Source organism: Schistosoma mansoni, chromosome 4 (assembly GCF_000237925.1).
Source record: "Schistosoma mansoni strain Puerto Rico chromosome 4, complete genome".
Classification (NCBI taxonomy): Eukaryota; Metazoa; Platyhelminthes; class Trematoda; order Strigeidida; family Schistosomatidae; genus Schistosoma; species Schistosoma mansoni.
This window is the reverse complement of record NC_031498.1, coordinates 29,240,546-29,256,063: the sequence shown is the minus strand read 5'-3', so window position 1 is coordinate 29,256,063 and position 15,518 is coordinate 29,240,546. Positions and strand designations below refer to the sequence as shown.

Sequence of the window (15,518 nt, the reverse complement as noted above, 5' to 3'; positions counted from 1 at the left end):
ATGTCTCCCAAGACTAATGATATCGAAATCGTCCAGACAAATGGTAGGTCGTCAGTGTTATCGTAGTTATAATACATACTTTATGTTTTTTCATACCTTATGTTGATTGTTGTTAGTGTTTTATTGGCTATTGGAATTAAGAAACTGAGGTCTATGGGGAAGTTTAACTATGGCATAAGTTGTGGTTGTTTGCTATAGGCTAGCAGCAATATCTAGGGTGTGCATTTAACCTTGCAACTTATTGACTTGTTTGGATCCTAATAAGCATTGATGTTCCTACTGTAACTCGAACCCATCACTATGATCCCAATATTACATCGTTTGATAAACTGATTAGTAATTTTAATACGGAACAATTCAAGATTTAATAAAATTAGCAAAAGGATGGGTAATGATTACTTCTCCTAATCCAAGCTTTCTTAGTTGTTACTATTGTCCGCGAATCTTATTGACCTATAGTGCTGAACTGATGAGTTTCTCTTGTGATCCTAATATAGGACGATTGACTGTGACTAATCTATTCATGAGACTAAGGAAAAGTGCATTTGATTAGTTTCTTTAAGATAACCCCCAGATAGGGGTTTGAAAGGTATACTACGGAATTAGCCATACGGCACAGTAATTCGATGTAATGGCAGAGCACAACTGTACATTCATAACTATTGTAATTAGTAACATTTAATTACACCAGAGTCAAGCGGATCGAGTACAACATTCTATTATTTTGACAATTTCTAGTTACTGAGGCAGCTATCCTAGGTGATTTTAACTCTGAACAGAATGTGAACCAGGGTCAGGGTGTAAGTTCGACTGATTTTATAATTACCGAATATTTATCTGTCAGCACTGTGGGTTACTTCTAAGCACTTCATATTTTAGGTCTCGTCATAAAGTCATTTCAGATGTCATAATTTTTCTGTTGACGACATAGATTCCGTCATTATGCATGTACTTCAAAATGATAAACCTAGCATATTAGAATAATACATCAATTTCGCTCGTTAGTTTTGGAAATTTTGATTTGTTTCCCCGTAGTGTTTGTGCAACCAAGTTTATACCTTTTATCCGATAATCGTCTTATAGTGTTATTAACTTTACTCAGTAGCAACTTTTCAATATAATATTTTGATCAGCAGCGTGATTCCCAACTCTATCGAGTTGGTTGTTTCTATCACTTTCATTAAGGAATGTGGTTGCTCGTCAAATCACGTATCTTCCAAACAGTAGGCTTAATTCGATTAGCATATACTATAGTTTCATTTCTCAGTTGAAATTATGTCTGTATGGCAGTTTCTTGGTAACCTCGTTAAGCTTACTCTTCTCTTTGCCACATAACGAATGTCTTTAAGAAGTGGTGTCAATTTTACCTGACTGTTGTACCTTGCGATTGCATTCCAAATATATGCCTGGTATAACTAAGACAGCGGACTGAAAATTGCCAAATGAATAGCTTCTGAAGCTTATTTCCTAGTTTTGTTCTGTCATTTTTATTCTCTTTGGTTGTTGTATTCATTGATTTCTGGAAAAATTCTCATAATAACTATGGATTAAGTATTTACACAATGAATAGGTTATGTATCTGTTTCTCTTGAAGACACAGAAGTAATACAGTTTGACACCACATGAACATACTATATTGGCTTGTCACTTTTGAAGTCATAGTTTTGTCTTCGTCGTTGGAGTCAGAAAAATAAATAGTGTTGTTTTGAAATTGGGCTCTTACCAACTGTGCTTGCAGTATCATGATGGCAGAAAAAATGTTCTGGTATAAGGGATTTCTAAAGTGTCCTAATGGTATGGCTTAGCATTCCAACCCTTGATAATATGTGACATCTGCTTGCTTAAAACGATCAAGCTTCTCACAGGAGTTCATAAACAGATACTTTTCAAACTATATATATAGTGGGATTTTCTCATTGTAATAAGATTCTTTTTTATATGTATAGGATTCACTATTTCTACGATAAAGATATTGATCCTATTGTGTAGTTAAGATGATGAATGCTATTTTCGCTAATATCCTGTTTTTTGATTGTTGTGTAATTAAACTAAGTTATGTTGTTCAACGATTCTATCTAAGATGAAATGTTGCCCTACTTACCGACTTACATATTTTATTTTAAGTAGTACGAATCCTAGTCACCAGCGTATGGCCCTTTTTAGCTACATTACCGTTTAGTTCTGAATAGATAGTCAAATTTAGCAACACCAATTGGTAGTTCCTTCAATATCGCATCATTTCATGTTATCTCTACTCACAACGTGCAACATCTAAAATGTCAGTGAGCTGATAAACAGAAATATCCTCGGTTTTTTGATAGTCGTTTAGCTGTAAAATAGAAGCTGTATCCTTAGGGGAAGTACCTAGCTGAATGATTTAGAGAATACCACGGTTATACGTACTTCGTCACTTTAGTACTGAGGTTTATTTAGAATATCAGTCACACATTCACATGGGGCTGGGCAAACATGACATTGTTATCACTCAGTGATCAGCCGTTGTAATTACCAACAGATAGAAAACAATCCAAATCTTAAATATAAATCTTTGTGAGACCGTTCAAATATTAGCAAACGTCCGTTCGAATGATTGAGAACGAAATAATTCTTGGATTTAACATTATGTTTGGAAGAATTTCAGTTGTTGGAAATAAAATTAGTTCCGACCTTTCGTGTAGAACTGTAGTCCTAAGTTCCAGAAATTTGTGAAAATTACCACATATGATGATAAATCAAACAATTCTGAAGTGGATATATGTCCAGTAATCAAATATCCATTTTTTCAATAGTGGGAATGTGAGTCATTTAGTGTGAATATGATTTGTGTATAATATTGCTATTACAATTTCAGTGGACAAATCTTTAGAGACTACTAGAGTCGTGTTAGTAATCCTTTTCATGATAAAACCAAAAGTAGATACGAGATAACTACTCTTGTCAAAGTATATATAGAAACGATAATACTTGATGGCCTAATTAAGAGATGGGGACAAATGAAATTAAAATAAATAAATAAACCATTAAAAGTACATTGCAGCTGACGTCTATGCCACTGGATATGCAGTGTAGATTCAAGAATTGAAGACAATGTTTTGATAAGTACCTAACGTTACAATGTAGTCAAATAGACCACATTCTATGTATTCTGTTTGTCTTGCCCATATATATATGGTGTGGTCTACTTATGTCCACATAAGTAGTATATGGTGATGGTCAGACATAAAATATATTTTGGCAGGAGATCGATAAAGAACGAACAGGAATGAAACGCAATCGGTATAGAAAATACATGAACAATGAAATCAGAGAAGACGGACTGATATTTGCCGAAGGAACAGTTAAGATTGAGACAATTGATTGTTATTTTACAAATGAACTATTGACTGTATGGTTATCAGAATTTAGTGAGATATTCTGTAATTTGTGTTTAAATACATTCGATTGTCCCCACTCATGTTCTTGTTTACTACATAAAGGGTTTGACTGCATGGTATTAGTTCAAACTCGGTAGACTTCTTGATTTTATTTATCTGTTGTGTTTCAAGATCCTTTTTACTAAGGAAGGTAATTATTTACCATAAACGTGTATAAATACAGTCAAATTTGATTCAACACTTTTATTTTGTCCCAGTCATAAAATTATTGGCTTCGTTTGTGAGATTTCTATCGACTGTCAATGTTAACTAAGGATGTATCAACTAGTAATCCAAGCATTTCCCTGAGTGATTACAATCTCCAGAAGTTTGTCGAGTCTTTATGATTTCTTGTATATAATTGGGGTTCAGTTCCTTGGGAACTTCGTCGAAGTCTTAAAGAATGTTCACACTAACTTTTTTTATATTTTGAAGGAAGACTCCTTTGAAGCAATGTGTCCATAGTTGACTAGGTGCTCCTATTTTGAACAGAAATAAAATTTTTTCGATGAAATCATTTACTTTCAATTGATGCTCGTTTTATAGTAGTTATTTGTAACTGATCTCAGCTTACACACCATGAGACATGATAGTTTCCTTTACAGTTTTGTATTTCACAATAAAACGAGCAAATAATTTCAGGTCTAAATCACCAACGGAGGTTTGTACAAGGTTCTATGTCGCCTTGGATTGAATAGCCTAGTTTTCTTTTCTATTATTTATGTCATGTTGAACAAATTTTGTCTTACGGGTTAAAAATCTAGTTTATGTATACAGTTTTAAAATTTTCACACAAGATTCGGTGTTCTTACTAACTCTGACATCCTGTAATTCAACACTATCACTTTCTGGTTCACTAGGTGGTTGCATAAGTACACTACGTGTATAATTTGTAAATATTATATACAAGCTTTTTCCTACTCTCTGGATATACTGCTAATATATTCGAATGTTCTTGAGTAATTTAGAAACTTAAATCTGACATATTGTACTTTTAATAATTGAATTAATGAGTTGATCTAGCCTAGACCACTGTTGAAAACCTGGAAGCGCCGGACGGCTTCTACGTCCTAGTGTGGTGTGGTTTACTTATATCCACATAAGTAGTATATTGTGATAGTCAGACATAAAATATATTTTGGCGGAAGATCGATAAGGAACGAACAGGAATGAAACGCAATCGGTATAGAAAATACATGAACAATGAAATCAGAGAAGACGGACTGATATTTGCAGAAGGAACAGTTAAGATTGAGACAATTGATTGTTATTTTACAAATGAACTATTGACTGTATGGTTATCAGAATTTAGTGAGATATTCTGTAATTTGTGTTTAAATACATTCGATTGTCCCCACTCATGTTTTTGTTCACTACACTAGTATGAAGGTCCTCACAAATGCACATATACGATCCCACACGCTGCACTCGAACTCGGGACCTTTGGTCTCGCACGCGAACACTTAACCTCTAGACCACTGAGCCGGTATCCAATGGTATTAATGTCTAACTTCAATCGGTCCGTGATTTTGCCCAATCCAAACATGATTCCATATCTCATCAAGTTTACTTCAATCTTAAACATTATATTATGCCGGTATAATGTTTTTGTTTAGTTGCACTTAGAGATAAAAGGACATGTACATTAATAAATGCATGACAACTCATTTTTTTTGTTTTTTCTCTTTAGCTAGAGATCTAATTAGTTATGGTAACAATAATATTAATGGTAGTAGAAGACAAACAGAAGAGTATTTAGATTATATTCGATGTATGATTGGATGGAGAAATATGTGAGTAGTAGTGGTAGTAGTAATTAACTCGTTCTTTTGTTTTTAATACTTTGAAAGTACACTCCTATTCCAAGTTTATGTAGTATGTCAGTGAAATCCATCATATTGACATACCTTTGTATGTTTTTATTTGTATTCATATATTGTTGCTTAGCTGTTTACAGCTAAGAATAATGTAGTTAGTTGAACCAACTGCCTTCTGTGTATTATTAAGGTACTATATACATTTTCTGATCTTTTGTTTTATGAATGTTTACGAAGATAACACCAATAAATTCTTGGTACATTGATGTTTAATGTTGATAAGTGCAGTATATGCCCATATTTTATATAAGTACATTAACAGTCTAATGTTAACAAAAACAGTGCACTATAGTACGTATGTAATGGATTCGTAGTGAATGAGAACACAGATGAGGACAATCAACTATATAGCACACATTACAACGTTGCTTGATAAAATACAAAAACCATACTCTGATACTCTATTTGCAAAATGTTCTTTAATTGTTCCAAGCTTCATTGTTCCTGGATTTCCACACCAATTGCTTTTTATTTCTGTTTTTCTCTTCTTGATCTTCTCAATCTTCGGCTGTCAGATATTCTATTCCTTACAATATATACTACTTATGTCGATATAAGTAGCCCACACCACAGTTTAACTTTTGAAATGAAATACCATTGAATCAATTTCTCGTATTTATCAGTCTCAGAATAAGTCTAATTTAGTAATTTCATTAAATTAGTTGTAATCTATATTCTATTGGCAATAGAGTTGTTGATTTCTTGATATTGTTCTTATATTCATTACAACAAACCGGTCAGTTCATTAACGGAAGACGGTTTATTTAGCTAGGAAATTTGCTTTAGTGATTGATAGAATGTTTACTACTTACTATTGAGTCAGTAGTACAAATTTGAAGTTTGATTGACTTGATGATATTAGGCATACGAACTAAAATGTAAAAATTGTTATAAAGTAACTTCATCACTTCTTTCAACAGACCTATGTTTGGCGAGACTATAATTTATGGACGAGCCAATCAAAAGCGTTTGAGGGATTTCAGGGTTACGGCGCCAATTCCAGTACCTGATGCTCATGTACGATCGGTTCACAAAGAAATTTGGAGAAGACTTGACAATTAAGCGGCTACAACAAATGAAACTACTAAGAAGTTGCTGTATTTGTAATTACGAGTATTAAATGACTTATAGACCTTGTGCAGACTACCGTGATGTTGTCCTTCGGTGTAATATATGTTGAAGGAAGACGTTTGCTAGAATAGGAACCTTTATCGCTCGATCCGGATTGAGACTAAGGTATATTATAATTATTGCCACCAACTGTATAATAAAAGCACCAGTAACATTGGTTGCAATAATCGCAGATGTTACTGAAACTTCGTCTGTTCAGTGGTATGAGCATTGTAGGGACGTATCCATAATAAAAATCATAAACTTACACAACTGGAGTACACAAACAATAATGAAGCTATATGGTCGAGGCTGAGATTTTTGTGACCTTATCATTGCTCCAGAGACCGACTATTATGGAGCCGTATGGATGAGTTCTTCCACCGTATGCATTACGATTTTGGAACCTTTGAACCTTTTTCTAACCTTGACAAGTTTTTGGACTATATAAAAAGAAGTGTATCCACTTTAATTATTTGGTTTTGTATAATATATTTTTACTCTATATTGACTGTTTACTGATCGGCTAACATTTCTCAAGGTCACTTAAGATTCGTTCAAAGGTCGTCCATAAATTATAGTCTCGCCCTATGTTTTTTAAATGTAGACTGACTGAAGAATTACTCCTCAAGTAAGAAGTACGCATAATTTTCTCAGCTTTTTCAGAAAACGTTTAAATTATAGTTCCTACATTTTACAAAGAGACTGCCTTGTAAATGAAGGCGAACATAAAATGTCTATTTTACTTCTGTAACGGTTTTAATGAACCTTAACCTGGTGTTCATTTTATCAAATTCGAGTCTTCAATATCAAGAAAGTAGTGAACTCAGTAATCCAATTTGAGTCATATGACGAGAATGATTCATTCAGGTTGGAAAACATTTGGAAATCAAGATTCACTGAGTAGCTGATTCGTCTTGTTTCCGGATGTCTTAATCAATATACACTTATCAATCCACATAAAAACAAACATTTTTACCTTTGGGATACTATTCAGAAGCTATCGGATTGGGATACAATAATTACTGATACTCTAGTCTTTCATTGGTGTGTGGAAGAACTCCATTCCCATACAATTTAATCAAGGAGCTGCTATTTCACCTGTAGATTGTTTGGCTTTACAAATTATGGATTTTTAATACGATTTCAAGAAATATATCTTGAAACTAGATATTTTTAATGAGCACATATATATGTTGTTTAATTTAATTGGTTTCCTCGAAAATTCGAACAATTTGTGATTTCAGTGCGCATGAATAGGCGGATATTCAGTAAGTGACTAGTTCCAACAGTTTCTCTTAGCATATGTTTGCAGACGTTATTAACGGGATTGATTTAAGTTAACCATTGGGAAATAGACTTGGAAAAATGTCATCCTGATACATTTGGCTTCGGATTCAAACCCCGGAGGTGATGTCAGTTATAATCTCCAGGCCACCGAAACAACTCAGTTCTAGAGTCTCTATATCATAGTGGCTGATTCCAGTTTGAATCCTACTGAATTCAACAATTCCATGCTTATTTTACTCGTTGAAAGGCTTATACATCTTGGTTTCGATCCTTGGAGCAGTCATCAATTTTCACTGCTACGGTATCTCATATTTGGACGAAGCAGCTGACGATCGGCTTCTACGTAAAATTGGTTTGTAATCTTGACTACGGGACTTAGGAACTATTCTTTTTCGATCATTAGAGAATGATGTGAACGATTTAGTCTTTTCATAATGGTCTTATTTCCATAATATGTTAAAAGTATATATATCATAATTGATTACTTTACAAAATAATGATCGTCTTTCTTTTTAGCATTTATACATGTTTAACATCAAATCAAACATTAGATGAAAGTCATTTATTAGATTTAGCAAAATTTCTACAAAATATGGCTATTTCTACTCAAAGATTATTAGAAGCTAATGTAGATCTGTGCGTATTTTGTCGTAACAATAATGAACCTAAAGAGATATATACTAGTCATAAAGTGAGTAAAATTATTGTTTCCAAGAGGTTTTTTTTCATTTTATTGCATACATAGAACTAGATATTTCACAAAGGAAATATCCAGTTCATTGATTCCATATTGATTTATCGCTTGAACTATTTCTCTTCTAAAGTGGTCTAAATATTCGGTGTGATATGAAACCTCAGGAATGTCATACACGAACACCTCAGGCAGAGTGAGGGCATACAACCACCTTTCTCCCTTGTTCCATTCGAGCAGTGGGGTTAGGCAGGGTTGCCCGATCTCACCATTCCTCTTCAACTTTGCCATCGACGACATCCTGGAAACAGCTCTGGTGGATGTAAGTAATGGCGGTGTGGATATGTTGCCTGGAGAACGACTTCTCGACCTTGAGTATGCGGATGATATTGTCTTACTGTGCGATAATGCTCAAGCCATGCAATCCGCACTTAATCAGTTGGCAATCAGTGTCCGCAGGTACGGCATGTGCTTTGCACCCTCCAAGTGCAAAGTACTCCTACAAGACTGGCAGGATTCTCATCGTGCACTCACCCTGGATGGTGAGCAGATTGAAGTAGTTGAGAAGTTCGTGTATCTAGGTAGCTATATAAGTGCTGGTGGTGGCGTGAGTGATGAGATTGGTGCACGTATAATGAAAGCCAGATCGGCTTATGCCAATCTGGGCCATCTTTGGCGCCTTCGTGATGTTAGTCTGGCTGTAAAAGGTCGGATCTACAACGCGTCGGTGAGAGCAGTTTTGCTCTATGCTTGTGAAACCTGGCCTCTCCGAGTTGAGGATGCTAGACGTCTCTCTGTGTTCGATCATCGTTGTCTCCGAAGGATTGCTGACATCCAGTGGCAACATCATGTTAGTAATGCAGAGGTTCGGCATCGTGTGTTCGGGCGCAGAGACGATAATTCAATTGGTGTCATCATCTTGAAACACCGACTTCGGTGGCTTGGACATGTTTTACGAATGTCGTCCCAGAGACTTCCACGTCGTGCATTATTTGCCGACTCTGGGACTGGTTGGAAAAAGCGGAGAGGAGGTCAGTGTATGACATGGTGTCGTGGCATGAAAGAGAGCTGCAAAGGGCTAGCTTCTGTTGGTCCTTCACGACTCCCTGGTTGGGGTCCGAGAGATGGTGCAACACAGTGGCTAGAGACGTTATCAGATATGGCTCAGAATAGAAGCCAGTGGCGATCCTGCTGCAACCTTCTTTTACTTTCTACATAAAGAATGGTTCTAACTTTCCTAACTGAAAGAGTCTTCTGGTTGTACATTTCAGTCCGCCTTATCTTTTCATCCCTTCTCTTCCTACTTTCATTATTTTGTGTGGCGCATATGTACTTGGTGCCCTTTTGTACCAATATATATGTGTTTAAATAAATAAATACATACACTTCAGGACGCAACTTAAATTCACTGTTTCTTGTTGAGTGAGTGAATTGAACGACTTAAAACCAAACAGTTCATCCATAGTATCAAATAACGTAGACTGATGGATAATGTTACAACATGATCGATAGAATTTGATCAGTCGAAAGAATTGGGTAAATATGATAGTAGTGCCTACCAATATAGAATGATTTATTAGTGCTTGGATTATTTCAAACTAGAAAAACCAAAAACTAGTATTCTTATTCGATAATTTTTAACACGAATCTTGTTGATACTGTTTAGTTTGGATAAGGAAAGTTATTTATTTATTTATTTATTTAAACACATACATATTGGTACAAAGGGGCACCAGATACATATGCACCACACCAAACAATGAGAATGGGAAGAGAAAGGGGGGAGATGCGTACATATAAAAGAAGAAAAAAAGAGAAGAGTAATGATGGGGGGGACTGAAATGTACAACCAGAAGACTCTTTCAGTTAAGAAGTAATAATCGCTTTTTATGAAGTAAAAGAAGGTTACAGCAGGGTCGTCATTGGCTTCTATTATGAGCCATATCTGATAACATCTCTAGCCACTGTGTTGCACCATCTCTTGGACCCCAGCCAGGAAGTCGTGAAGGACCAACAAAGGCCAGCCCTTTGCAGCTTTCTTTCATACCACGAAACCATGTCATACACTGACCACCTCTCCGCTTTTTCCAACCAATCCGAGCGTCGGCAAATAATGCACGACGTGGAATTCTCTTGGACGACATTCGTAAAACATGTCCAAGCCACACAAATTAATGAAATGATGATTCCATAAGAAAAGTTAGCCAAAAAACTAGCAAATATATAATCTGTTAGATAAAAACATGAATTAAAATCATGGAAAATACTTTACAAACTTCAGAGTACATCTATCTTGACGTCTTTTTATAATGGTCACCACTTATAACAATACAAATGTATCATTTCCATTTTCATAATTCAAGATAGGAGTTATATATTTTCAACTTCTTTGTTTCATATCTTAACGTCTTTACATCTTCCGCATGTTAACCTCCCCCACGTAGCCATTTCGGATTGCGGGAATTATAGAAGATCGAGAAAGATTAAGTTTGGTGAGTAGTTGAGAGGCTGATTTATAACGTGATGATTGGATTATAGTTAACAATTCCTCAGATATAATCAGTGATAAATGTGTGGGGTTGTCTTCAAGCAAAAGTGATCCGTTAGCGCCATCATAAATCTTACAATAGTTTGCATAGAAACTAACTAACAAGGTTAACTAGAATCAAGGTTATTAGCGTTTAAATATGATTGAACAACTGGTTTTGAGTTTCTATGTATCATTACCAAAGCATAACTTTGATAATTTCAAATAGATTGAACATTGGATGGTTTGTTTATAACAATAAAACAATATATTCATAATCACAAAATAAATAGAAAGTCTGATTTTCAATGTTTTCATGAGTCGGTGTAAATCTATATCAACACAAGATTTAAACGGTACAGAGGAACAGATCAAATCTATTTTCAACACATTACAGATGTCATATTTTTCATATTCACTTTGATATACGTAAAATGAACATGAATATTACCTCTTTTTTGATTTGGATGACATGACCATTAGCATAATTAAATTTGTTTTGGTTGTACTAAGTAGTTTGATCTATTCTTTTGCACAATTCAGATTTGTATGAATTTAATTCAGTTATTCATTCTCTATAGGTTCGACTTACGCTGAGTGATGAGGCATTAGCATTTTGATTTTCTGCTCAATTAGGACAATACAAAGACATTATTTGTTTCCATTATAATTCAACTATTCATTTCCTTAGCTTTTTGCCTATAGGCAATCGAAACCTTTGGTAGTAGTTATATGGTGTGTGCTACTTATGTAGATGTAAGTAGTATATAGCACTAGTCGAAAATAGAATGTCTGGCAGCAAAAGGTTGAGAAGATCGAGGAGCATAGAACGGGAACAGAAAGAAACTGGTATAGAAATGCAGGAACAATGAAGATATGAGGTAATTAATGAACATTTTGCAAATGAGGTATTGGGGTATGGCTTTCTTATTTTATCAAGTAACTCTGTAATTTGGTGCTAAATATAATCGGTTGTCCTCACCTGTGTTCTCCTTCACTACATTTGGTGTCACTGCCTCCATAAGGATGAAGATTCCGTGGCTGAAGTAATTAGAGGACGGAGATGTGCTGAGCTTCCTGAAGGAGTTTCAGGCCGTGGCTGAGCTGGTGGCAGTGAAGGAGCCTGAAGCGAAGATGGTAGTGCTGGGAAGCTGCTGAGGGGCAGGGCGAAGGCTGTATATAACAGCTTGGATAATACTGGCGTGAAGACGACATGGAAGGTAGTCACAGAGCGGTTGATCGCGAAGTTCGACAGCCCAGTGGACAGTGAAGAAGCAATGCAAAAGTTCCGGCTGGCGATGTTGTCGATCGATGGTTACCCACTGGTGCTAGCTGTGGAGCTTACTACAATGTTGCGCCGCGCGCTACCGAATCTAGTTGAGGAGATGGAGGCACAGTTGTTGGCGTCGCAGTTTATCGAGAGTGTGTCCACCACCGTCTCTTAGCAGCTGAAACTGGTAAACGCCGCATATATCTATGGATAACAGTGGACTAGCGAAAGTGACACGACAGTTAACGACCCGAACAGTAGCTCTGGTCAGTTGCGGAAGTCAGGGGATATAAATAGTATCGAGGAGATTTAGGAGCTGCAGCGTGAAATTGCGGCAATACTAGTGAATCATAGAATGACAAATGTTACCCCTGTGGAGGGACAGGACATTGGAAGATAAACTGTCGAACAGGTAGAAGACGTAGATATTTTAGACGTTATAACGCGTGTTATTTCCACCCTAGGAATCTGGGGGTTGTCGCACTAGTAAATATAGGGGTAGTCTACACAAGATTGAACATAAATGAAGGAGATTTAGAGTGTCTGATTGACACAGGGGTAGTAGTATCGTTAATAGGCAAAGAGAAATGTAAGAGACTCAGGCTATATACATTAGCAGTTCACACCATAGGAGGGCACACGTTAGAGTTGTTTGGTGTGTCTAACAGTACTGTAAAATTGGATAGTGCTGAGGTAAATTTCCCGTTCGTAGTAACCACAAGCCTGTCGAGACCGATATTAGGTGCAGATTTCTTAAGAGAAGTAAAAGCGATAGTTGAAGCGGTAAAGTGGTCACAAAGTAAGGTTCATTCCCAATACATGAAAGTAGTGAAGTAGCTGAGATAAGAGCGGTAACAGCTGTCTCGACGAAGAAACCGAACATACACGAGTTGTGCGCAAAAATGTTCACTGAAGACGGAGAGCCGTACGGATTTTGTGACAAAAGAAAGTACGAAATCCTGATAAAAAACAATCAATTAAATATATTTGCAACACGTGTCACTGTACATTTAGAGGCTGAGGTAAATCGACAGGTTCAGATGTTGAAAAAGGTATGATTGAGGAAGCGGACAGCCCATATAGCTCGCCGGTACTGGAGGAAGCTCTAAGAAGCTCAAAAGGAGCCGAACATATTCCATCCAATCAGCTTTTGGAAGGATGTTCCAGAATCACTACGTGTAGCTTCCCTATTGGACAATGTTAGTAACCCCATGTGCGCTGATTGGATAACTAAAATTCTGTCGTTTTTACTAAAAACTATAAATACCTGACAGTTTTGTATCATAATTAACACTGTTGAGAATAGCATTCCTACTTACTAGTCTTCTGTCTTCTCTCTTGCGACGTTATGGGTTCGATCGTTAAAGTAGTCCAGTAGTACGCGGCATAGCAAGAATCTAAAGCTCTAGATATGACAGTAAAGAAACCGAATGAGAAGTGTAGATTTTGTGTCGATTTTAGAGAACTGAATAATATAAGCGGAAACATTAGATCGGCTGCAGAATGCCACAGTGCATAAAGTGTTGGATTTGCGGTCAGGTTATTGGTAACTGCCTATAAAAGAGAGCGATCGAAGCAAGACAGCATTTACTATACGTGACAAACAGTATCAGTTTAGACGAATGCCGTTAGGGTTGATGGGTGCACAGTTTACGTTCGGAAGATTAATGACGCTGATGCTCAGAGATCTAGATAATTTTGAGGTGTGTGGCGACGATGTAGTTGTATACAGTCATACAGAAACAGATCATGTCAGGTATGTGGAAGTGGTGTTAAAGCGAATTGAAGAATTCGGACTTCAAATTACCAAGGGCAAGTCGCAGATAGCGAAAAATAGAGTCACGTTGTTGGGACATAAAGTGGGAAACGGAAAAATAAAACCACTGCTGGATAAAATCCTAAAAACAAAGGACATTATAGTACCTAATTCGGGAAGGAAAGTGTGACAGTCCCTGGGAAGAGCGGCGTCCTACAGTCAGTGTGTCGAGAATTTCAACGAAATAGCAGCACCCCTATGTAAGTTGTTGAGCGACACTGAGTTTACGTAGACTGGTAGACAGCCACGACTTCCGATGTATAATAAGACGTGGCCACAACAACAGAAGTGGACAACAACAAGATTAAGAAAAGAGAGGACGGAGGCAATAAAGAACGTGGAAAAGAAGCAAATATCAGACACAAAGAAGGCGGAACAGCAGAGAAGAGTTTGGAAGCTTTTTATAGTGAGGAACCTGGTAAAGTCTAGAGAACGGGAAGGTAACATAGAAAGGGAACCAGGGTCAGGAAAGTTGATCCCGAAATGGGAGGGACCGTACATTATCACGGAGAGGAGAGGCTCGGTTACACGATCCGGAGAGAAGACAAGCGGAAGCGTATAAATGCCAGTCAACTGCAGAGATGGTTTCAAGAGCATCATGAGTGTGAGTCACGATTGGCACCAAAGAAGACAGCGGTACGGCGGTCGGAAAGACTGCGAGAACAGCTTGTTGAAAGGGGGGACGAATGTGCTACTTATATCGACATAATTAGTGTATAACGTGGGTCAGGAATAAAATATCTGGCAGCAGAAGGTTGAGAATATCGAGAAGGGAAGAATGGGAACAGAAAGTAATCGGTATAGAAATGCAGGAACAATGAGGTATTGTAGCGCAGTGAAGGAGAACACAGGTGAGGACAACCGATTATATTTAGCACCAAATTACAGAGTTACTTGATAAAATAAGAAAGCCATACCCCAATACCTCATTTGCAAAATGTTCATTAATTACCTCATATCTTCATTGTTCCTGCATTTCTATACCAGTTTCTTTCTGTTCCCGTTCTATGCTCCTCGATCTTCTCAACCTTTTGCTGCCAGACATTCTATTTTTGACTAGTGCTATATACTACTTACATCTACATAAGTAGCACACACCACAGTATTACTTCCTTTAGTCGAGTGTTTATTGGGAAGATCATATACTTAATTTCCATTTGTTGTTTTCAATCTCGTGACATACCAAACCAGAAATGCATATTAGTTATTCTAGCAAATACAAGATATATAAATATATAAGTACACATACTCTTTGTTTCCACCTATAATCCAGGTTAAAGATCGTTTTGGTCGAGTAACTTGTCCAATTCTACGTAAATTCACTTGTCCATTATGCGGTGCTACTAAAGATCGTGCTCATACAATAAGATATTGTCCAAAATTATTAATAACAAATCATAATCGAAATGGTAACAGTAGTGGTGGACCAACTTGTCCTATGATTGAAGCTGGTTTGTTGGAACCGATACAATTCTCTACGCCGAATTAGATTTAAGAATGAAATCTACTTGATAATAAAAGGAT

At 36.6% G+C, this 15,518-nt stretch overlaps 1 protein-coding gene across 1 annotated transcript; it reads left to right on the top strand.

Annotated features, from left to right (window-relative positions):
• Smp_055740 (putative nanos RNA binding domain) lies at positions 1-15,518 on the top strand (the record flags this gene model as incomplete). The annotated part of the gene is made up of 4 exons (XM_018797424.1): positions 1-43; positions 5,104-5,206; positions 8,207-8,381; positions 15,268-15,518. 4 exons carry the CDS (start codon positions 1-3, stop codon positions 15,481-15,483), a joined length of 537 nt encoding a protein of 178 aa, XP_018652467.1. The 3' UTR covers positions 15,484-15,518.